The 23,857-nt window shown below is 59.3% G+C and overlaps 3 protein-coding genes across 12 annotated transcripts; 1 reads left to right on the top strand and 2 right to left on the bottom strand.

Moving 5' to 3' along the window:
• Positions 1–1,932: 1,932 nt before the first annotated feature.
• Positions 1,933–5,494, bottom strand: MRPS2 (mitochondrial ribosomal protein S2). The gene is made up of 4 exons (XM_057724462.1): positions 5,358–5,494; positions 5,108–5,233; positions 4,498–4,627; positions 1,933–3,067 (listed from the first exon to the last, which is right to left on the bottom strand). The coding sequence occupies exons 1-4, from the start codon at positions 5,404–5,406 to the stop codon at positions 2,461–2,463; spliced, it is 912 nt and encodes a 303-aa protein (XP_057580445.1). The 5' UTR covers positions 5,407–5,494; the 3' UTR covers positions 1,933–2,460.
• A 42-nt stretch (positions 5,495–5,536) lies between these two features.
• On the top strand, positions 5,537–11,653 carry PIERCE1 (piercer of microtubule wall 1). 6 transcript variants are annotated; one of them, XM_057724464.1, is made up of 4 exons: positions 5,723–5,856; positions 6,379–6,541; positions 7,600–7,699; positions 10,778–11,653. In XM_057724464.1, exons 2-4 carry the CDS (start codon positions 6,399–6,401, stop codon positions 10,964–10,966), a joined length of 432 nt encoding a protein of 143 aa, XP_057580447.1. In that variant the 5' UTR covers positions 5,723–5,856; positions 6,379–6,398; the 3' UTR covers positions 10,967–11,653. The 6 variants fall into 6 exon arrangements, with proteins under 6 accessions (XP_057580451.1, XP_057580450.1, XP_057580448.1 ...); XM_057724468.1 differs by having other exon boundaries at positions 5,537–6,541; positions 7,600–7,678; positions 10,781–11,653; XM_057724467.1 differs by having other exon boundaries at positions 5,537–6,541; positions 7,600–7,678.
• Positions 11,654–14,937: 3,284 nt separating this feature from the next.
• Positions 14,938–23,326, bottom strand: PPP1R26 (protein phosphatase 1 regulatory subunit 26). Of its 5 annotated transcripts, none has more exons than XM_057724376.1 (3): positions 23,304–23,326; positions 21,265–21,383; positions 14,938–20,445 (listed from the first exon to the last, which is right to left on the bottom strand). In XM_057724376.1, exon 3 carries the CDS (start codon positions 19,980–19,982, stop codon positions 16,434–16,436), a length of 3,549 nt encoding a protein of 1,182 aa, XP_057580359.1. In that variant the 5' UTR covers positions 19,983–20,445; positions 21,265–21,383; positions 23,304–23,326; the 3' UTR covers positions 14,938–16,433. The 5 variants fall into 5 exon arrangements, with proteins under 5 accessions (XP_057580359.1, XP_057580356.1, XP_057580355.1 ...); XM_057724373.1 differs by lacking the exon at positions 23,304–23,326 and adding an exon at positions 22,931–23,065; XM_057724372.1 differs by lacking the exon at positions 23,304–23,326 and adding an exon at positions 21,506–22,896.
• Between the last annotated feature and the right edge of the window lie 531 nt (positions 23,327–23,857).

The raw sequence follows: 23,857 nt of genomic DNA, 5'->3' as shown, positions 1-23,857 counted from the left end.
CCGTACCTGCTATGACGTCTAGTGGGACTGCCTGGCTCCCTGACTAGGATGGAAGCCCGTGCTCAGCCTCCCCTCTCCTTTTACCTGAGCGCCTCTGAAAGTGCCCCCCTGGCTGCTCTTGCCGGTGGCCCCCACCCTGGCCCTGGGCCCTGTCAGCCCAGGCCTCCCTCCAGGTCCTCGTGCACCTGAAACCATCCAGCTCATCTGTGTCTGCTTGTCCACCGAGTCACCTGCTCGGTGTGGCCACCCCTGCCTGCCCTGCTCCCGGCACCCCCAGGACCGGCAGCACAGCCAGTGACCATTACACACTCCAGTTGTCCCTGCTGGTCTTCACTGGCCTGTGTCCAGCACAGGTTCCAGGGGATCCTCAGGGGACGGAGGATGGCCAGGGCCAGGAAGGCCACCACAGGAATGGGATGGGGTAGGGGCGCTTGGGGGAGCCCCGCCCTCCAGGGCTGCTCCCCTTCACCCAGCTGGAGTCCAGGGCGAGAGAACAGAGCCAGCCCATCTTGCGCGTCTGCGCCGTGTCCCTCTCCCCAGACGGCCTGCTTCTGAAGGGCGGTGTAGACCCTCCTCCTCGGGGAAGCCTGGCTCACATTCCAGGGCTCCCGCCCACGGCCCGTGCGCTGACTCCAGGGTCTTGGCTCCCCACGCTGCCCTCACTGGAGCGCCGAGGGACGACCTGGCCAGCTCTCTCCAGAGGAGCTTGGGAAATCTTACCAGCACACAGAGGCACCCTGCTGGGGGGAAACCCTGGAGGGACCCTTCAATTTCCCTGCCTGTGAATGTGCACATTCATGTTTGTAAATGAAAGCAATACCTGTGAGTTGGTTGTTTCAAACTGGCGTTCTGCTCCCTGCACCTTCTGAACTGTGAACCTGTTTCAAACTGGTGTTCTGCTCCCTGCACCTTCTGAACTGTGAACCCTTCCAGAAAACACCAGGGACCTCCATCTTGCACCCCACCCCAAAAGACGTTGAGTGGGGCCCCAGGACCAGTCTTCCTGCCCCCATGTGCTGCTGTAGGACTCGGGCTGGCAAGTGTCCATCCATACAAGGGCCATCCTGTCCCAACCCCATGACCTGCCCAGACCCTCTGCGGCAGCAGACAGGTTTCTCGGGTGGTCAGGGATGCTGGGAGCCACGGGGTGGGGTCCTGGGAAGAGGAACCCCACACCTCATCCCAGGAACACGTGTTGCCAAGGAAGGTTCCACAAATGACAGGGCATCAAGGAGTCCCTGTGAACAGCGTCCCGTCTCCCCTGACCGCCCAGGGAGGATGCCTGTTCAGGGCGTGGGCGGGTCACGAGGGCCTGAGCCCCAACACTGAAGATGGTGCCAAGGGGCAGCCGGTGCCTCTGCCATCCCATCCAAACCCATGTGTGGGGAACCAGAGAGGACGCAGAGGACAGTAACTTGGAGAAACCTGTGGAAGGCGCATGACGGCTGCGTGACTGTAAATACGTTCTGAAAGCAGAACCAATCTCAAAGGAAAACCGACTGAAATGAGGCAGTCATGTAGCCTGGTGGCGCCAGCTCCCGGTTAAAGCTTAGCTATCCTCCCTAATAATCATAACATACACAAGGCGTTGTTTTGGCTCTTCTAAAATCTTATGCCTTGTGTTATTCATTATTTTGTTTTATAGTCTAGTCTGCGCTAGAATGCTTTTGATCTTCCTTAATAAATATGCTATGGGAACCAGAGCTCGGGGTTCTTGACTGAGTTGGTCTTGAGTCCCCTGACCCCATATACTTTTGTGTGAATTTTCTTAATTCCACCGTGCCACTCACATTCAGGTTCGTTTGTGTGGAGGTTATCTCCACACCCATGTCCACATGCCCGCCTGTTCCCAGAAGCTCAAGGACCCAGTGGGCAGGGATGAGTCTCCTGTGCTCTGGGGGTCCCCATGAAAACCAACCACACAGACACCGCTGCAGAACATATGGTCCAGGCCCCATCTGCCCAGATCTAAGTTTTATTTCTGTTGAAACCACACTGCCTGCTTTGCCCGGCCTGTCTCGACCCAGATGGGGTCTTCTGAGTGGCTCATCCTGCAACCTCACGTTACAAAACAGCCTCTGAAACCAGGCAGCGGGGGAAACAGCCCAGCCGAGGGTCGTTTAGGTGGAGAAAAGTCGAGCTGGTGTGAGAACCTTTCTAACATACAGGGTTTGCAACTCGAGGCAGAAGGAAGAACTTCAGACCCAGGGACGGGTTGCTTCCCGATGGGTCTTTTTTGGACAGGCCGCTTGCCCAGTGAGTCTGCAGGGCCCGCGGGTATGAAGTGGAGCCCCGGGTGGGCAGCTGGTGAGGACTGTTCCACGGTGCAGGGACCCGGAGCCTTGAAGGACTGGGAAGGCGCTAAGGACGATGGGTGGAGGTGGGGGTGGGGCCGGGGGCTTGGCTCCTGGCTTAGTAACAGGCTTGGCTGCTGCTTCACTCGGGAGGAGAGCGGGCAGGTCACGGGGAATGACCCAGGTCCAGCCCCACCTGTGCTCCTGGGGAACTGTCGGCTGGACTGCGGCCCTTGGCACCCTCTTGGGCCTGCAGTCGGTACAGGGCCTCGACCTGCCTGCGCTTCTCCTTGGCCCGGTTGATGGTGGTCTGGAAGAGCCTGCAGAAGAGCTGGACGGCCAGGGGCGAGTCGTCGTTGCCCGGGACGGGGTAGGTGATGAGGGTCGGGTTGCAGTTGGTGTCCACAATGCCCACGGTGGGGATACTCATCTTGGCTGCGTCCCTCACGGCCACGTGGGGCTCAAAGACGTTGTTGAGTGTGTGCAGGAAGATGAGGAGGTCCGGCAGGCGGACCCTGGGGCCCAGGAGGAGGGGCGCGTTGGTCAGCAGGCCGCCCTTGAAGTAGCGGGTGTGGGCATACTCGCCGCAGTCACGGGCTGTGTTCTCTATCAGGTGTGAGAACTGCCGGCTGCGGCTCACAAACAGGATGATGCCCCCACGATACGCCACGTGGGCTGTGAAGTTCAAGGCTAGCTGCAGGTGCACGGCCGTCTGTTCCAGGTCAATGATGTCCTGGTCCAAGCGGCTCCCAAAGATGTATGGTTCCATGAACCTGCCGGACACCCCCCAAGGCCAGTGTGAACCGGCCCCTCTCGGCCACCTCCACCCACCCTTTCTCATCCCGTCCTCCACCCCCAGCATACCCCGGGGCCCCTCGGTGGGGGCCACACGGTGCCCGGGGCTGGTAGAATCTGCAGCCCTCACCATGACGACAGCAGGGAGGACCCTGTCCTGGGAGGGACAGCCATGGGCAGTCGGGCAGCTGGGGGTGGGCGAGCAGGGCAGGCCGGGCTTCAGGCCATGCCACGTCTCGGGCAAGTGGCTTAATCCTCTGAACCTCCACCTTCCCATGCAGGGAGCCTCACAGAATGGCCGCCACAAGGATGTCTGGACATGTAAGCGTGATGTCCACACAGTGTCCCGCCCGGGCTGCTCCTCTGGCTGTCACCTGGCCATTATCCTCATCTGAGGCTTTACAACCCAGGCCCCTCCCTGGGGGCTGGGCTGGGGGACCGGCAAGGCAGGGTGGTGCCCCGGGCTGAAAGTGTGACGGGTCGGAGCAGGAGCCAGCCGGGCCTCGGAGGGGAACGCAAGGGCCTGCTGGCCCAGGTAGAGGGACGGGGGTGCGAGACTGACACCTTGCACCCCCCACCCCTTTCACTCTTCTGCTCACTCCCTTCCTCTCAACAGACTCTGCCAGCTGCCCTCACCTCAGGTGACTTCTCAGCAGCACCCAGAGTGGCACCCCCCCTTGCAGCTGGTCACCCAGGGCTCCCTCCTGGGACCTCCCCTCTCCTCTACCCTCTACTCCAGGTGTTCTCCAAAAGTCCTGATGTGGTGACCCCCTGGGCCAGGATGCTTCCTCCTAGTGTCTGCGTGACATCTGCACTGGGGTGGCCAAAGGGTCATCGTCACAGGGCCCAAGAACATCAACACCCACTCTGTGCTCTGCTCAACTGGACCCCCGGCTCTGCCCCCCTCACCTGGTGTCCAACCACTGCTCCAGCTCTGCCCAAACAGTGGCGCCCATCACCTTCCCCTGCACTTCTACAACCACCTCCCTCCCTGGCCTCCCGACTGCCCCTCCAATCCACTCTCAACACAGCCTTCAAAACAGACCCGCTGAAAAGACTGGGCCAGTTACCACTCCTCCACATGCCCTTGTAGATCTCCCCCTGAAACACAAGCGGCCTTGCCAGCCCTCCAAGACCAGCTGGCCTGTCTGTGAACCTGCAGCAGCGGGCCCCCACCTAGGACCATGAGCCCCACTCCAAGGTCCCAAGTCTGACCCACAGGGACCGGGATCAGGAGAGAAAACTGAGTCTGAGAACAAACACCTGCTTCTCCTTGGGGCTCAATGATCCCATCTGGAAGAAAAGAGGGCTATACTCTCCTAAAACAAACCGAAAGAGTGGCCCTGGACCCCAAGGCAAAGGTTCTAAGCCCTCGGGGCACCCCACACTCGCCAGGAGTGTCACCTACCTGTGCCGACAGCCGGCTTTGTGTCCCAGGTGCACCCGGGCATCGAAGAGACTCCTCAGAGAAAACAATTCCTTGACGTTGAAGAAGTCGGAGTGCTTGAGGGGCTCGTTCAGGATCCTGTCGCTGAGATCTGGGGCGGGGAGGTGGAGAGGATGCAGGGTCTAGGCCCCGGCTCCCAGGCCTGGGGGCTGCGCGGGGGAGCGGCGGGGGCGGATGCTGAGGGTCCCCAGGGGCCTTTTCTGGAGACTCCGGGCGGCGGCCGCATCTGACCACGGCTTCGCTCCTGGGTAGAATTGGCCAAGTCCTCACTCGGAGAGGAGCGGGGCCGGGCTAGTGTCTGAGCTCCCCGAGGTCCCGCCAGCCGCCCGCGGAAGCCCCCTCCGGGCAGCAGTTCGAGGAGGGCGGCCTCGGCCCCCCTCGGCCATGGGGCTGCAGGGGGGTGGGGGTGGGGGACTCGGAAGCCTGGAAGCGCGTGGGGCCCGGCGCGTGGACTGCCGCCCTCTCCCCTCCCCGGTCCCGCATCCTCCAAGGGCCTCGCGGAGCCCCAGCCCGCCCGGGACTCCCCGCAACGTGCGACTTCCAACCCCCAGGGCCGCAGGGCCGGCGTTACCGCTGCTGCGCTCGGGCTCGCGGGCGGCGGGGGCCGCGGCGCTCCACAGCGTCCTGCCGCTCGGCCCAGCCGGGCCCGGGGTCGCCGCCTGGACGAGGTGCAGCCGCAGCGGCCGGCGTCGGACGCCTGCGGGGACAGCGCATTGGTGGCGCGCGCCTCCCGCCTCCCTCCCGCCGCCCGGCCCGCGAGGAGCGTCCCCGCCGCGCCCCGAGCCCCGTCCCCGCCGCGCCCCGAGCCCCGGGCGCCTCACCCGCGCCGAGCAGCCGGGGCCAGGCCGTGCCGGGCACCATGGCGCGCATTCCGCGGGGCGGACGGACGGACGGACGCACGCGGGGAGGGGGGCGGGGCGAGCGTGCGCGGCCCCACGAGCGGCTCCCCCTTCCGCCGCGGCCTGCGCCTTCGCCGCAGCGCCGCCTGCAGGCCCGGAGGGCCCCCGCGCGCCCGCCGCTTCTCTCGGGGACCCCGGCTCCGCGCGCGTCCCCGCCCCGTGGCCCCCGCCTGCCCACCCCGGGTCGCAGCGCGGGCACCGCGGACCCGCAAGGAGGGCGGGGCGGGGCCGGGGTCCCCGAGAGAAGTGGCGGGGTCTGGGGGCTCGTCCCCTCGCCCCTCCCTGCGCAGCGCCGGGCGGCCAAGGAGGCCCCCAGCCGTCCCGCCGGGAGCCGCCCGGCGATGGGGACCGGCTTCACTGCCGGCCGGTCCAGCACAGCCTCCTGCGGTCCAAAAGCGCCCTAACGTTTCGACAATATTTGGTGAGAAGGAGTCCGCAAAGCCAGGCAAATCTGGGGCCTCATCTTCGATGTGGGGTATCGGGGGGCCTGAAGTCGGGGTGCAGGTCAAGGAGCAGCGCTGGCCCGCGCGGTGAGCGTCGGATCGTGGCAGCGGAGCGCTTGGAGAGCCTGGGCCGGGCAGCGTGAGGCCCCAGGCCCGGGTCTCCTCTGCCCCGAAACCCACCCCCACCGCACCCGGGGAAACGCGGGCGTGCCTGCGCCGAGGGCTGCTGATGGCGGGGTGCCAGGGCCGGCGGCCCAGCGAGGGATTCCTTATGATCGCGGCCGGCCCAGGGCCTCGCGGCTCGCCACGGAAGGTTCTAGACCTCGGACTTCTGCTCGCCCTGCCGGCGGGGGCCCCGGCCCAGGAGGCACGGAGCCTTTAAGGCCCCGCCTACTCCGTCGGGCGGCCGGGCCGTCGCTTAGCAACAGGACGCCGCGCGGCCCCTCGCTGCCCTGGGGCTGAGAGGCTGTCTCCTGCCCGCTCTTTCTGCCTCGCCGAAGCTCGCGTGGACCGAGGCGAGATGTCCGAGGAGGACCCCCAAGGGTGTGTGGAGCTGGAGGAGCCCGAGGCCAAGGGTCCCCCGGAGAAAACCAGCGACTGCTACCGCGTGAGCGAGCACCTGCCAGCCAGGTTCAACAACCCGGCGTGGTTTCGGGGCTACAGGTGAGGAGCAGGGAGCCCGGTCAGGGTCCACCTGGCGTACAAAGAGGAAGGAAAGGGATCCTGGTACAGCCGGCAGCCAGGCGCCCGGCTGGTCCTGCGCTCTGCTCGGATGGCCTTTTGTGCAAGAGCACCCAGGCCCCAGCCTGGCGCCCAAATCAAAAGCGGGGTCGGCGGCTAACCAGCAGTGAGTGCGCAGGTGCTGCCTGAGGCTTGCGACGTGCGGGTGGAGTGAGTGGGCCTCCCGCCAGCGAAGCGGGGCGGGGATCACCCAGGGGAAATCACACAACCTGGGCTGATCCCAGGCTCACCCTCTGGGGCAGGGCAAGCCTCCTCCCCTCTAGAGGCGGAGAGGACGACACCTCCATCACCAGGCTTCCGAGAGGCGTGGCCTGCCGGCTGTTCCAGTGCCCCGCAGCCTCTAAGCACAGCTGGGCAGGCTGTGCACGCTTTCCCTGCCCCCCACTTAGACCCTCCACCATCCCACAGAGTTGGCTCTGTTAGCATCCTCCTTTCCCGGGGTGGGGGAGGAACAGCTGGGTTGTGGAAAGATACTCTCTTGCCCGAGATCCCATAGTTAGTTGAGGCAGAGCTGGGGTGTCTGAGCGCACAGCCACTCAGTTAAACTGCTATACTAATAGCATGACGGTTAGAAACTGCAGGAATAGCTTCTCCTGGAGGCTCAGAAGTGGAGGGACCCCCTCCCGCCACCCCCCTGCCGCCGCCCCCACAAGTGGCAGGTCTAGAGGCTGTGTCACAGCTCCCAGCATACCCACCCACCCAGCAAATGACCACAAGGGCCCAGGTCCCGCTGGGGCTGAGGGCCAGCACTTGCCACCTAGGAGTTCTTTAGGGCTTTGGCAGAGGTCAGCAGAGGGGGTCAGGGAGGCTGAGCAGGCCAGGAAGGCCAGCTGTGCATGCCACAGGAGCTCAAGTTTACGGCTGCATCGCCCACCTGGAGCATTTCCAACACAACTCCACCAACCAAATATGTTAAAGCTGCGGCTTGGGCAGAATTAGAACAAATGAGTGGAAAATCAAGTATTTTTCTCATCTGCCAGGACCAAGGAGCCCCCCTCAGTGTACAGGACCAGTAACCAAGCTTATGGGAGCAGAGCCCCCACCGTGCATGAGATGCCGGTAAGGAGGAAGCAGGGAAAGGTATGCCCAGGAGTGCGTGCAGGTGGGGCATCTCTAGGACGATGCGGGAACTGGATTTCTCCAAAGGGCAGCACATCAGGGTGGGGGGTGCGGAGGGGCCCCGAGTTCCAACCTCATGAAGTGGGAGGGGGCACCTTAATTCCTTTTAGGACAGGACAGGGTAGAAATAAATGAACGAATGAATTTAGTAATGAAATGTTTTAAAGAATGAAAAAAGGGTCACATAGGCTTCCTTACATCCCGAAGGGCTGGCCCCGTTCACTCGTACACCTAGCCAATTCTTGTAAAGCAGTAGGTTTTGAGGCAGGTAAATAAAGAACTGCTTTCTTTTTGGAGTAACACCTTATTTTATGAAATATTAATTTGTGACCTTGAGACAGTACTGGCTGATGAAAGCAAAGGTTACAAAAGGACCCCGGGATCTGCGCACGTTTGGGGAACCTGACCCCTTTTTTAGCTCAGTTTCACATGGCAAGGGGCCTCCTAGAACCCCCTGATGCCCCTGCTGGCCCAGGTGAAGGGCAGATGGACCAGTGTAAGCATCGCCTGGGTACCCAAGACAGGACGGCCTCCCATTTGGGGGCTGGCAGTGTTGTTGTTTTTCTTCCAAAATATTCCTCATTTTAAAAGATTTGAATTGCTTATTTACTTGTTTTGCATGGGGGATGGAGCTCTTATGAGAAGGAGATTATTTTTCTAGAAAGTTCCTAGAGCATTTAAAGGTCACTTTCCCAGAATCTAGGGATCAGGTATTTCCAAGAAAAAGACCTACACGCTCACAAACAGAGGTCCAGATGTTTTGCTTTTATAAAAAAAAGGCTGTTTGCTGGTCTTAGGAGGCAGTGGGACGTGAAGCACTGAAGTTCTCAGGAGGCATGTTTAGAAGGAGTTTTTCCTGCTGCTTCTCAACCTGCTTTATCTGGAGCCCGGTTTCCAGTTTCCTAACCTGAGTGTGGCCACTGGACTCAACCAGCAGTTCTCAGTGTTCCCTTCCCATGAGGGAACAGAAAATAAAAATGCGTTCTTTGCATTTTAAAAATTATACTGAGGGAAACTATTCTCTATGACACTGTAATGGTGGATACACGTCACTCATTATTCATTTGTCAAAACCCAGAATGTAGGGGCTTCCTAGGTGGTGCAGTGGTTAAGAATCCGCCTGCCAATGCAGGGGACATGGGTTCGAGCCCTGCCCCAGGAAGATACCACATGCCGCGGAGCAGCTAAGCCTGTGCGCCACAACTATTGAGCCTGTGCTCTAGAGCCCGTGAACCACAACTATTGAGCCCATGTGCTGCAACTACTGAAGCCCACGCTCCTAGAGCCCATGCTCCGCAACAAGAGAAACCACCACAATAAGGACCCCAAGCACCACAGTGAAGAGTAGCCCCCGCTCGCAGCAACTAGAGCAAGCCCGTGTGCAGCAACGAAGACCCAACACAGCCAATAAAAAATAAATTCAATAAATAAATAATTTATAAAAAACAAAACAAAACAAAAATGCAGAATGTACAACACAAAAAGTGGACCCTAATATATGCTATGGACTTTAGTTAATGATACCTCTCGCCATTGGCTCAGTTGTTCTAAATGCACTGCGCTGATGGGAGACGTGAACCCCAGGTTGGCTGTGTGTGTCCTGCAGGCGAGGCGATGTGGGAACTCTTGGCTCTGCTCAGCTTCTCTGTAGACTCCAAGCTGCTCTAAAAAATGAAGTCTATTTGAAAATGCACTGGGAAGTCCCTGGTGGCCCAGGGGTTAGGACTCCGAGCTTCCACTGCAGGGGACACAGGTTCAATCCCTGGTCAGGGAACTAAGATCCCACAAGCTACATGATGTGGCCAAAAACAAAACAAAACACAAAACAACAACAACAAAAAAATGCACTGAAGGCCATTTCTCTTTGCACTTGCTTCCTGCCAAGGAGACAAAACATCAAGTGATCTACCTGACACGAGGGGAGCCTAGGGAGAGGTCACCTCTCTGATGTACTACCTGGCAGTGGTCCAGGCCGCTTCCGTCAAAAACCTCAAGATCACCTAAGGATGCTGTGTTGCTGAAATGACTCCTACACCTGGGTGCCCGTACACACCCGCGGCCTCATCTGCATTCTCACCGCACACCCGCCTTGCCAGGGCATCCCCTCTCCGGACCCCTCGGCCAGTGGGGTATAGCCATCAGAATTATTTTAAAGTTCTACAAGGGGACTTCCCTGGTAGCACAGTGGTTAAGAATCCGCCTACCAATGCAGGGGACACGGGTTTGAGCCCTGGTCTGGGAAGATGCTGTAGGGCAACTAAGCCCATGTGCCACAACTACTGAGCCTGTGTGCTGCAGCTACTTAGCCCACGCGCCTAGAGCCTGTGTTCTGCAACAAGAGAAGCCACTGCAATGAGCAGCCTGTGCAACAAAGAGTAGCCTCTGCTTGCCACAACTAGAGAAAGCCCATGTGCAGCAACAAAGACCCAGTGCAGCCATGAAGACCCAGTGAGGCCAAAAATAAACAAATAAATAAATGTATTTTTAAAAAAGTTCAAATTGTATACTTTAAATATATGCAGTTTACTGTATGTCAATTGTATCTCAATAAAAGTTCTTAAAGACAAAAAAATAAAGTTCTACAAGGGATTGTAATACACAGTCAAGGCTGAAACCTGCTGATGTTATCTCTTTTCCACAGAAGAGAAAACTTAAGTTCAGAGAGGTCCAGTAACTTGCCCTAGTTGCACAGTTGGCAAAAGCAGAACTGGGAACAGCTTCGGGCCTGACCCTTGTAACCATATCCAGGGGTGGCAGTGCCTTGCCCAGGTGGCCCCAATATTGATTCTTCTATCCATGTAATAGTGAAAGGAGGCATTAATATTATAATGACCAATTATTCTTCCCTGACATCAGGCATAAATTGGGATGGTCAGGGGTAAATGAGGCCATCCTGCCCACCTTGGCTTCTCTGCTTCCTGGGACTAGAGATGACATTTTCTTACACATTCTTATTTTTCTTCCAAAAATACGTAATGATTGACTGCTGCATAGCGTTACCACTTATCACTAACCCCAGTGTTCCCTCTTCACTTCCAGAAGGTGTATTATCCAAGTTCGTATAAATTTTCTAGACAACTTGCAGCTGGGGGGATGTTCCAGAACAACTCGTTCAACGTCTCCATGGAGAAGAGCATCGTGACAGGTCCGGACAACTACGTCACCTCCTACGACCGGCTCAACTTCCACCCCAGCTACAGGGTCAGCAAGCCATCCATCTGTGACTGAGGGGCCTCCTGGCTCCAGCGGTGACCGTCTGGATAATTGTCAGCCCTAGTCGTTGATAATTTGCCCAGTTGTAAAGGGACACACTTCACTGCTTCCCCCGAAAATATTTTTCCTCTCTAGATTTTGCAATATGAAAATGGGGCTGTGATGCCCTACTTTCCCTGTTTTACATCTAAGATGAAAAGGAACAAGTGGCTTGACTTTCCATTAAAAACCTTGCCACGTCCTCAATTCCCGACTCATCTATAATCAAGGAGCAGAGTGGTGGGTGTCCTGGGACCCCGATCTCGGCCTGAAGGCTGGGAATGCCTGGAGAGCCCGGAGCACGTCTCTATTTGGGAGCCATTTTTATACTCATGACAAATTATGGGGGTTTCTGTTCTCAAGCTTCCTGCTGGGCCACGGAGGGAGAGTAGGATGTCCTGCCTGGGGCGTGGATGAGGGCTGGGCAAGGAAGCAGAGGCGACCCCGGGAGGAAAGCACCAGGCGGGACCGGGCAGGAGGGCCCTCACTGGCCCTGACCCGGGCCAAGCTGGGAGGGACATTGAACACCCCTGGCCACGAACAAGGGCCGGGGCGGAGGCAGAATAAACGAGGTTGGTGACTGCTGCTCGTTGCTGAGGGGTGATGTGTACGTGGGGGTTCTCTGCTTGGTGTTGACTGTACCTTTCCAATAAAAAGTTTAAAAAAAACCAGGCAGGGAAGACCATGTTTTTCTCAGATGAGGGTAAAGAAACTACATGAAGTGATTTCTATCTCTATGTAGTTAGTTCTCAACCAATGTTTGCTATGACTTAGAGGGTCCTCAATAAGAAAACTTTTTCTACGACAGTATATATCTTCCAGACATAGACCCCCCCCCCCCCCCATCCTTTATGACAGCTCATCACAGGAAATCTGGAAGGTGTTGGAACCAGACACAGGAAATCTTTGTCACAGACCATCGCTGCTACCTTGTTTCCAGAGGTGTTTACCCAAAGAGATTCTCCTCACATGTGAATTTGGAAAGAAATGAAATACCGTGACCGGTTATTTCTTCATTAAAAGCTTTTTCTTATTATTGCATGAAAGCAAACATTTCAGCAACATTCTCAACGTTCGGTCTGGGATGGAAACGGTTTCCAGAGAAAATCAACGTGTTTAATAGAAAAGACACAGAGCTGAGGCTGGAGGGTCTGTCACACCATCCTCCTTAGCTGGAAAAGAAGCACACACTCCAGGCATCGCACCGAAAATTCCTCTTTCACAATCTTTCATTAAAAACACCACACTACTCAGAATGCTTCCGTACTTCTCCTCCGTTGAAATAAAAAAAGGAAAAGCTCATCCATCCAGTTTCTAAACTCACTGAAAAGAAGGAATCCCTTCCTCTGCAGCTGGTGGGAAACACAGGGGACCAAGGGGGCGATGCAGCCATCAGGCAAAGTGGCTGTTTCGCCTCCAACCTGGACCCAGTGAGCGTGCGCACTCCCGGAACAGGACAGCGTGTGTGGGTCAGCGCCAGGCTGGGCCGGCCAGTCAAACTGACATCCACAAACAAAACAGATGCCAAGGGCGTTGGTGAGCTTCACGAAGTGAATTCTGGCCTCAAATTCAGGCACTGGAGTGCTTTGATTAATTGTCATAGCCAATAACCAATACTTCTATATCCATATCTCAGAACCCTTGCTAATGAGTTAATGGAAAGTTAGACTCTGTATGTAGAATGAACGTCTGGAAAGATGGACAACAGAAATAACTTTGGTATAAGATATACGCCCGTCTTCCTGAAAACTCACCCACCATCTCCGGCTCAGGCCCCCAGTTCCCATGCGCTCCTGGTGCCTGGGCCCCCGCGAGCTGCCGTGCTGGCCTCTGCTTGTCTGCTGTCTCATGGTTTTCAAAGGGTTTCGGCAGCATCACTTCATCTGATGCTCGTGCCTGGGGCAGGTCTTCCTGTACCTCCATCTATGGATGGGAAAATTAGGGTCCAGAGGGAGTGCCCTGCAGCAGGCCCCGGGCTTGAACCCGCCTTGGGGGGTCCTGGGAGGGGCCAGGTCATCAGCATCTGACCCCACAGACCCGCCCTAACTTCCTACATATTTGCATGCATCATATAGGAACTCCAGGGATTATTGTGAAGTGCATCTTTTTAACATATTTTCAAACTGGAATCTTTATGTGTTGAGGGAAAATAAACGAGTTTAGATGGACAGGTCTAATCTTATGGTACCAGAACGTGCCTTCTGTTCAGAGTTATAGCATACAGAATGGATGGTTGAAAAATGGGAAGAAAATGACACCCATCATTCTTCTGACTTTTGTACTGAGTTCTTTCGAAATCTTAAATCCAATCAGAACAATTACGGGAAAGGCAATCGAAACACTTAGGGTAACAAAACCCAGTTTCCCCAGATTATTAAATAAACTGCATGGCAATTCCGGAGAAGCTCTCTCTCCTTCCACAACTAGGTCTTTGCTTTATCTGGCCTGTTATTCCACTCTGAAATGAAACACTGACAAAGTTTCACAACACTTTACTAACTGCTTAATTTAGCTCCTGAGTTAAAACCAGTGACTCCTTCCTCTAAAAGTATATTTTCATTTGTTTCTCTATTTTTCTTCAGTGATATTTAATCTTTTATTTATAGTCAGAATAAATGGTTTCAAATACATAGTAAAATATGTGGACAATGGGGGAAAAATCCCTCTGGCACACAAAACACCAGAAATCTCAAATATTCTGCAAATAATATAGCAATTCCTCCTCCCCAGCAGCCTGGCCTGGTATAAACCTGGTTGTGGTCTGCAGACAGGGGTGGCGGGGTTGTGCTGTTTCTCCCCCTCTACATGGGCCCTTACATTAATTTCGAGGGGGGCTGGGGATCAAGGCGACAATATGTTTTATATGAGCAGATGAAGTGCTAGGATTTAAATTAAATGCCTGGTTTACCCGGCGTGTGGAGGTTTTCTCAGTCTGGGAAAACCTGCTCGCAAGCCAGATTCTGAGAAACAGAGACAGTTCAGAGTGACTCCTCTCTTTAGGAAGACGCTCTCCTCCAGGCGGAGACGCGGGTGGTGAACATCAAACACTAACCTCCAGGACTTTCCCCTCTTCCCACCATCTTATTCTGCTGGGACTTCTGAAACGGGCTGATTCTTTCCAGAAAAGGCGGCAGTTCCTGCAGAGACACAGTGACCCCAGGAGGACCTGACCCAGAGCATCGGAAACCTCAAAAACCAGGTCTCTTCCCCTTCTTTGCGTTAAGTGAAACGAACCGGTGGCCCCAGGCACCTAGCCACACCCCCCTCCCCACTGGGAAGCGAGATGGGCTCCTTGGGTCAGACTTGCCTGTAGGTCTTAGTAATTACAGATTGATTTGGTAACATCCTCCCGAGATCCTTCCTGCAAGCTGGGGGCATACGTGCCGTCTTGTGCAGCAGCTCTGGGGATGCCGAGACGCACGGATGAGAGGTCGGGCCCAGATCAGCAGAGGAGCTGGGCCAGGGCTGCAAACGTAGACAGTCATCACTCCTCGAAGCTGCCTCCACCTGTCCCTTACTGCAGCCCCCTTCGCAGAGAGGGTGCAGGGGGACCTCCAGCCTTGGCCCAGGCGTGTGCCAGAGTTGACCTAGGATGTGTGTGTGGGGGAAGCAAAAGCTTTCCTGCAGTATGGCTTGTTGGTCATCCAGGGATGGGCCCGCACAACCACGTTTATGTCGTTTGTGAAAACTGTGCATGGCCTGCACTGCCAAGCAAGCACACAGACCGGGGCTGGGGTGGCTGGGGGAGAGGAAGGTGCGAAGGGTCTGGGGGAGACTGGGAAGGGCCGCAGGAGCAGAGAGGTGCTTGGGGCTAAATGTACAACAAGGTTAAATGCACAACCACACAGGCGTAACACGGACAGGTCCCAGACGCTGGGTTCCCATGTCAACATCCTGCAAAGGCCCCTCTGCAGAGGACAGACTACATCAACTGATTTGTGAGCAGTGCTTGATTTATTAGCATTTAAAAAAAATGTTCTTATATACAAAACAAGTTGATTTTTGTTTTCAAGTGTTAAAAGCACTCCTTCTAAATTAAATAAAATTTAAAGCATGGATTAATGAATTGTTTTTCTGGGAAGCACTTAAGTGAATGAATATTAGACAACGGAAATATCAAATGCACACCGTATAGGCACCAGACGGTCACGGAGTCCACAGGGCCTGCTCGTCACAGCCTCTGACCCAGCAGACACTGCCTGTGGGTGCCAGCACACGGCTCCGTTTGGGCGGCACAACAAGTAGAAAATTTGCTTGCACATTAGAATAACAAACAACTTCAGTGGCACATTAAACCTTGCTCCAGGTCCACTGCAGCTGAACTGATGAGCTGCACAGCCGGGGGCGATCGAAGTTTGCGGGACGACTGCATGTAAGTGTCAGGGCTCAGCCCCACGCGGCAGCCTCAGAGCAGAAGACGCAGGACGCCTGGCTCCTCCCTGTGGTGCTTGGCACCATTGCTCAAACACACCGAGAGCACAGGGACGGGACAGGCACGCCTGCCTGTGGGTGGAGCGCACCCCCAACGAGCCCAGTTCCCGGAGGATGCTGGGCTCTGTCCTCAGTCCTCAGGACACCGGGCGCCAGAACCCGTGAAGCAGCCACTGCCTCTTCGTTTGCACAGATCAGGACAAGGACATTGAAGACACAAGGCCTGCTGGGGACCTTGTAGAGCAGTGATTAAAAACGAAGGACGGCAGCTCCCATATAAAAAGAGGTTTATTGAGCTGGTAGAATCCTGTCGTAACCGAACAGGACTGGACACTGAACAACACAGACGTCAGGTGTGAACTGGTGACCGGCCCCGAGATCTCATGGGGGATTTTTACGTGCAACCGGGACGGCCGGTTTGCCCTCCGGCCTCTGTGCTTTGAAACGCTTTTTCCGATCGAAGGCACCCTCGGGTTTCCCGGGCGCTGGGGGCTCTTTTACGTCAGAAGCACTGTCCAGGAGCGTCCCAACCAAGACCGCTGGGGCACTCTGGTCAGTCTCAGGCAGGGTGCCCGCCGCAGCCTTCCGCAGGCTCGAACTGCGGCCACAACTGGCCACGGCCACCAGTGATCAACCCCAAGTGCAGGGACGGTCGGAACCAAGCATTTGCTGATCTAAGACTTGCGTGGAGACCACGGAAAACTGCCGCAAGGGACGCCCTACAAAACCGAACATCGGTATTTGCCAAAAATATTTTTTACAGCACTTTAAATAATTTACAAAAAGCCTACAAAAATCATATTTACCAGGACACATCTGTTAAATAAAAACATCCTTTCGCGTTAGTGTACAAATATACAGGTTGTACAGGGGCCTCCAGGGCTCCCCCCTTTCATCACAAGCATGTGACATGTGGGGACACACGCACACGTGCGCGCGTGCGCGCGCACACACACACACACACACACACGCACGCGCGGGCTTCCCTGTGCTCGCTGCGGTCGGGAGGTGCTCACAGCTGCAGTGTGGGGCCCTTGGCCATGGGGCTGCTGCCCTCCTCTACGGACGCATCGCTGAAGTCGCTGGCATCACTGCCCAGGGCCTCCTGGACCCCGTCGTCTCTGTCCGTCCCCCTCCGCCCGCACCGCAGGTCTAAGATGCTCTCCTCTGGCCCCGAGGTCCTCCTGTTGGGCAAACTGAGCCCTGCCCGGGACCTCCTGTGTGGCCAGCGGCCACCCTCCTGCTTCACCAGCAAGTGTGAGCTTCCGAACACCGGGCCGTGGCTGACCGGCGCCTCTCGGAAGGCCGAGAAGGACGGGCCCTGCAGAGGCAGACTCAGCGGGGGACTGAACAGGCTGGTCTGCTTGCCTCCCCAGGAGACGCTCTTCCCGAAGTGAAACAGCTGCGTGGAGAGCAGTGGCGAGAAGCCAGCGAAGGGCAGGCCTCGCCGGGGGTCCATGGCGAGGCTGGGCGAGCCCCGGACCTGGCCCTCCGGCCCCTTCTCTCTCTGGCCCCCGAGGCCACCTCTCCATGCTGCCACGTCCCTGCTATCCGAGCTCAGCGCCCAGGTGCTCTGCAGCCGGCTCTGGGGGGCAAAGTCGGCCCAGGGCAAGGCAAGGCCGGCCCGGGGCCCCCCATCCCGCTCGGTGCCCGGGGTCCGGGCCAGCGCGCTCCGGCCGGTGCCGGCCTCAGGGAGCTGACCAAACGCGCTTTCCCCCGCGGTGGCCTCGGCCCCCCTGGGGCTCCCGTCTCTGGGAGCACAGACGCTCCTCCTGCTGGCTGGCGGCCCTTTGGCAGATGCCGTGCGGCTGGTGCTCCTGGGCGGCGCCAGGGCTGCGGGGAGGCAGGCCTGCTCAGCGTGGGGGCTGCTCCTCCCGGCCGGAGCGGAGGCTCTCCCCAGGCCCCTCGGCCCCTCGGCCGGCTGCGAGGGCCCCCTGCCCCTCTGGCTCCGCGTGCACATGCTGGCCTGAAGGGCCAGGCCGGAAGCTGGCACTTTCCGGCACGGCAGCTCTGGCCTGGCCGCGCTCCCCGTCCTGAGAGCGGTGGGGCACCCTCCTTGAATTTCGGACCCGCTCACGGACTCCTTGGCCTTTTCGGCCAGAAACTTCCTAATCTCCAGTTCGATGCTGTCATCACTGTCTATGGAACTGCTGTCATCAGACAGGGAACTGGGGCTTGGGGCCGGACCGTGAAGTTCACGGGCTTCCAGTTCACCAGAGAACAGGCTGCCTCCTGCAGCTCTGCCCCTGGACCGGGGAGCTGGGGGCACATCCTCGGCCACCAGGCCGTCTGGTTTTGCTCTCACCGCATCTCGGCAGAGGACGTGCGAGGGTCTCCCCGGGCTCTCCCTGCTGTCTTTTTTGGACTTTGAGAGGCAGCTTTTTAATAGGTGTGGGCTCCGGTCTTTCCAGTCTTTCTGGAGGCCCCCTAGTTTATCCAGGAACTGCGTCTCTGTGGTGCTGAACCTGACCCTCTTCTTGCAGCCGGCTCTAGGGTCCTTACACCTCTTCCGGAGTCTCCGCTTGGACCGCAGCAGGTCCTTGATGGCCGTGTCCAGGTCCTCGTCACTGTCCAGTGAGCTGCTCTTGTCCTCGGAGCTCTCCTTCTCGTCCACGCGCCTCACCTCGGCCGTCTTCCCGGAGCCTGGCGACACGGCACCCCACATGTCTGGGGCTCCGTGCTCAGCACCTGGCATGCCCGTCCTGCAGGGGTGAGGCTGGCCCCGCGTCTCGCCCTCCCTTCCGGGGGCCTCGCTGGCTTTCCCCTGGCTGGGCTGTGCTCTCCCCTGGCTGCGGTCGGCATCCTGGGCACCCTCCTGTGCCTCGGCCGTCTCTCTGGTCCTCTTGGGCGTGCAGGGCCGCACCGCGTGGCCGCTGCCTCCGCGTTTCCTCTTGCAGCCCAGCGACAGGTCTGGCGTTTTGGAGGCCGGGGCGCCGAGGCTGGGCGGCGGCAGTGCGCTGTGTGCCGGCCGCAGGCAGGTCTCCATCCTGGGCAGCAAGCCCCCTGCCTGTGCCTTCAGAGCCAAGAACGTCCGGATCTCCTGCTCGATGCTGTCGTCACTGTCCACGGAGCTGCTGTCATCTTCGGAGCGGGAAGGTACCTCGGGGGGACAGAGGAGTGGGCTGGCGGGTGGGGGTCTGTCGCTGCCCTCCAGGGGGGCCGGCAGGATCGTCTTGGAAATGTCCAGGATGGCTTCGGCGCACATCAGCTCTGCGGATGTGTCTGCGCGGCAGGGGGACCCGTCCACAGATGCGCTTTTGGTGGCTGTGCCTCCTGGAGGTGTGGCAGCCACGGTTTCCCGGGGAGGCCTGGGGGGGTGGTCGGGGTCCAGGCCACCCGGGCTGAGGTCCGCAGCCTTTGTGGCCACCGATTTCTTCTTGCCCGGGGTTTTCCCGTGGGCTTCAGGCCAGGCGCTCCGTGTGCAGGGGCCTGGGCCGTGTGCATGTGCGGGGGGCCCGAGCCCCTTCTCTTCCGTGGGCAGGGTCCTCGGCGGCGGGTCCCCGCTGGCCTCCTTCCTCTTCTCCAGCTGGTACCGCTGGATGGCCTCCTCGATGCCATCGTCACTGCTCGAGTCAGCCACCTCATGCACCGGGGCCGCGCTCCTGACTCGACGTCCCCTCCTCCCCGGGCCAGCGCCCCTCCTCACTCCACCTTTGCTCGGGGCTGTCTCTGCGGGGCGGCCGGTGGCAGGATCGGTGGTGACCTTGGACCTGGGGCCTCTGGACAGCACACTGGCCTTTGTGGACCTGGGAGGTTTCCGGAAGACGAACTCCTTACAGGGGCCCGCTAGGTCCTGCTGGTGCGCCTTGGCCGTCGGCTCTTTGCCAGATCTACACGCCGACGTGGCCAGGCTGTCGTCGGGGTCTGGCTTCTGGCTGGCAGGAACATCACACTTTTGGGTTTCGTGCTGCCTCTTCTCACTCAGGAACTGTTCGATCTCCGCCCGGATGCTCTGTTCGAAGGAGTCCTCGCTGCTTATGCTGAGTGGGGAGGTGGAGCCCTGGTCCTCGCCAGCTCCCCCGAGGCTGCAGGGGACACGGTCGGGGCCAGCTGCAAGGTCTGGGGGACACGGGGCGGCTGGGGCGCCACTTGGAGGCGGCTCTGGTTTGCATCGACTGGCCACAGCCGTGGGCGGTGGGGCGGCTCCGCTCTTAGCCTTCAGGTACTCCTGGATGGCTTCCTCGATGTCACGGTCCACAGAGTCGTCACTGTCCGAGTCCGGCACCGGGGGGCCAAGGTCTGCGGCCTTCTCCTCCCCCTTGGGGTCAAAACCAGCAGCAAGACCACAGGAAGCGAAGGCGGGGCTGGCGGCCGGCCCGGCTCCGCGGCCCCTCTCCGCCCGCTGGCTTCTCTGCCGGGCATGCTCGCCGCTCATGCCCAGGGCGGCCCTGTCCCCCTGAAGCGTGCTGATGACCATGTGCACCTTGGCGCTCACCGCCGCTCTCGAGACGCCCTCTGTCGGCTCCGAGAAGCATCTGGGAAACCTACAGCTCCCGGGTGGGCCGAAGGCCTCCCATTTGGACGGCAGAGCGAGCACAGGAGGGGCGTTCATGAGAAACATCCTAGCCGACGGGACGTGCAGAGAGGCGGCACTTTGCTCCTCTGCCGGCTTCACATCCTGGAGGAGAGGGCCCGCGGGGACAGAGCCCTGGGTCAGGCCCCGGAGAAGCAGCGGGCCTGGTGGGGGTCCAGCTGGCCTCGGGTCCCCGGGCAAGTCACTCACGCCTCCTGGGCCTCAGCGTCCTCAGCTGCAGAGGGAGGACGGCCGCGAAGCTTCATGAGAAAATGCTTCCCAGCCACCTGCACCGAGCTCGCAGGAGCTCGCATGAGTGTCCTTTCCCCGTCCCTCTGTCCATCTTCTCTGGCAAAGGAACAGAGGTTTTATTTATCTCTGGGAGTTGTCAGGAGGTACCAATCAGATAAAGACTCAAGGCTTCTCTGCTGGGGGAAAAGATCAACTAGTATGAATCCAGATTCAGGGAGACGTCGTGGGCAGGTGTGACCTTGATGCGAAACAGCCACTCCTGAAACAAGAAGTTATGTGAGGTGAGCATTTAAACATCATCTCCCCAAACATCTTTAAAGGGTCACTTACACTAAAACCTCTTTATTTGAAAACGCTGAATGTGTATTTGCCAGATGGTCTTGTGGGACTGTATGATGATTTTTAGGTAATTAATATAGAAGTTGCCCCAAACAGTCAGGCATCCTTCTTCATGCTGTGGTTTCTCTACAGTTTCTCAATCTCAGACCAAACATGGCTGGGCCAGCAGGACTGCTCAGCCGGTCTTGGGAACATTTTGAAGACCTGCTTCCAACAGCCTTTACATGGAAGGTCTGGGACCACCGCCATGCAGGCTGTACAGAGCCCATTAGAAAGATGCAAAATACATCCCATGACTGTCAATTCTTAACACGTTCCTCTGACCTCTCTGATTCTCCCCAAACTGGAATGTGAAGCAGCCAAGATGCAAGAGGAGAGCCTGGCGGTGCGTATGTAAACAGGGGAACTGAGTTCCAACCTCAAACAGTGCCTGGCAGGGCTGCTGCCACCCTGAAGCCTTGGGGGGTGGCCGGAAGTGGCCTGTGTGTTTGCTTGGCTTCCCAGGCAGAGTCTTCTCCCCCAGGAGCGTCCTTCCTGAGGAGCACAGAATCCTGTGTTTACACACCACCATCCTTTCCAAGAAAGCCTGGCCCGGCCACCTAGGCACAGATATGCCCAGATAGCGGGGACCAGCAATCAACCAGAGGGTGTGACCAATTCAGAAGGAAGTCCTTTGCTGTCTGTTGTTATTTACGCTCAAAAAGTGAGACCACGATGTAAAAGAATTGGCTGCAATTACCTGCAATTCTCTTCAAGTCCAGGTTCAGTGTGATGTTTGCAGAACTGTTCAGGGATTGGGTCTTCATCCCCCCGTATACTCCACCGCATCTTGTGCCCACTTTTTAAACAGACTTTTGACTGCCAAGAGTAAAGAGAATCAGAGACCTAATTCAGAGGCTGAAACTACAGCTGGTAAATATTTGGGGGGAAAGAAATCGCATTCATTTAAGGACTCAAAATTCAATTTTGGAAGAACTTACCCTGAGGCCAAATACCATTAACCACAACTGAGTCCCAGCTCTCCTGGGCCCTGGGTCTGACCCTGTAGGATGGTGACGGCAGGGAGCCCGTGAAGCTATTTACCAGTTCTCTGATTCTAGCACCCGTGACAGCGTGCGACCTCTCCCCCAGCACCACCTTCCAGAGAGACTCCCTCCCAAGGGCAGTGGGGACCAACAGTGGGGAGGTGGAGGGCTCTTTCACTGGCCTGTGCCCACCCTGCTGTGGTCATTACTCAAGCTGCCTTGGCAAAATGACAGAGATTACGAGACGTCCTTGTGGGCCTTGGGCTGTGAAGAGTCTAAATGGAGAATACTAACTTTTTAAACAGCAATGCTGTCTGAAAAACGGGCCCAGGGATGAACCCAAGCTGCAGCGGTTTCTACTCTAGGTACCAGAGTGGCCGGAAGCACAAACGCTGCTCTCGCCTCATCACCTTGACCACGTTCGCTGCTCTTAAATGACTGTCGAGAGCTGAGACTCCTAGTGAGCACTTTTCTGAACTGTCAGGTCACCTAGCACAAGAATGAGGTTAAAAACTCAGAGGGCGTCTCCAGCAACAGCTTGTGGCTTTAAGACAGGCATCTACATGAGATGAGTCATTCTGGAAAACTCCCCTGAACTGTCCTTGGAGAGCCTGTGAGCTGAAGCCAGGAGCTCCTGCTTTGTGAAGCTGCCCCCCTGCCCCCCGAGAGCCCCGGAACCATGTCTAGAGAGTGGCTGTGGGGACACCCAGCCATGCGCCCCAAAGCCACGTGGTGCCAGCAGCTGAACTGTGGAGGAGGGCACCTGGGCCTCTTCTCAGTCTCCACACCAACCTCCAGGAGGCCAGGGCCTCACTAGCGCTCCTCCCCTGGCCGCGCCTGGCCCCGGGTTCACCGCAGCGCCTTGCAGCTCCCGCTCTCCCTCCCAGGCCGGGCTTCCCCCGAGGTCAGGGAGGTGAGGGCAGGACACAAGGCCCAGAAGGAGGGTCTTCTCGGGAGGGCCAGCCTGAGGTGGGCGTGGGCTGGAAATCTGGCCCGGCCTGCCAGAAGGTGAGACTTGACAGTACAGTAAGGACGGCTCCCCAGCAGGGCTGCAGGGCCAGTGCCTGCGCCTGCGGGGGCCCGGACGCACGGCGAGACCCTCCCGGCTGACCGTGCTCTGGGCCCGGGGGCGCTCGCCCCCCGCGCGGCCTCTGCCAGGCGGGATCCCGGCGCCCGGAGTGGGGCGGCGACCCGGTCCTCGGACAGGAAGGGGTCGGGCCTCGGGGCAGGGCTGCGCCCCGGGCGACGCTCCGGGCTCCGTGGGCTTGGGGGCAAGGGGCCGGCCGGTGGCCGGGGGACCCTCCCGGAAGCGGCGCGGGGCGGGGCGCGGGGCGCGATCTGTGCGGGAGGCCGGGCCCCGGGGCCCTCGGGGGCGCTCACCTGCGCCGCACCTGGGCCCCGCGCCCGGCCGGCTTCGAGGAACGCGGGCGCGCGGGCGGGGGCCGGGGCCAGGCGCCGCCCCTGGAGCCGCGACCGCCGCCCGCCGGGCCAGGTGAGCACCCGGCGCCCGGCCGCCGCCCCGCCGCGTCCCGCCCGCCGCCCGCCGCCCGCCCCGCGCTGCGGCCTGCACGCCCGCCCGCCCGCCGCCCACTCGGCGCCGCGCCGGCCCCCGCCCCGCGCGCCGCGTCCCGGGGAGGCGGCGGGGCCCCGGCGCGGAGGGGCCGGGCCGCCGGCGCCGGGGGCGCGCGGGAGGGCGGGGCGCGCGCGCGCGCGCGGGGCGGGGCGGCCCCCGGAGCCCCCTCCCCGGACCTACCGGCGGCGGCGGGGCGGCGGCGGTCGCGCTCCGGAAGCCGTGCCCGGTGGCTGGGCATCATGGGAATGGCACGGCCGAGTTCCGGGGGAGGCGCGCGGCCCGGCCGGACCCCCGCCCGGCGAGCGCGCGCCCACCTGCCGGCCGCGCTGTGCTGGAGCCGCGGGCGGCGCGCGCCCGCCCCGCTCCCGCGCCCCGCGCCCCGCGCCCGGAGGAGGCCCGAGCCTCCGCGGGCGCCCACCCCTCCCAAGTCTCGCGCCCGCCCCCGAGGCGCGCCCGGGGCCGCCGGAGCGAGGAGTCGGCGGCGTGATGTCTGGCCCGCAGCCCGCTCCCGGCCCGAGGCTGGGCCCGCGCCCCGCGGTGCTGGTGAGCGCCCTGCCCCGGGGGCTCCCCAACTGCCCCGGGCGGGGGGCGCGCGCTGGGGCGGCGGCCGGGTCGCCGACGCCGCCCGGCCTCCGTGGTCCCCGGCGGGAAGTTCAGGCCGGGAAGGGTGTGGGCCGACAGATGGGCCGCTTTATGGTTGATGCTGTTACTGTGGTCATCAGCAGCCCTGTTTC

This window comes from Hippopotamus amphibius, chromosome 2 (assembly GCF_030028045.1).
Source record: "Hippopotamus amphibius kiboko isolate mHipAmp2 chromosome 2, mHipAmp2.hap2, whole genome shotgun sequence".
Lineage (NCBI taxonomy): Eukaryota > Metazoa > Chordata > Mammalia > Artiodactyla > Hippopotamidae > Hippopotamus > Hippopotamus amphibius.
Note: the sequence above shows the minus strand (reverse complement) of the source record. Positions and strands in the feature narration are given on the sequence as shown.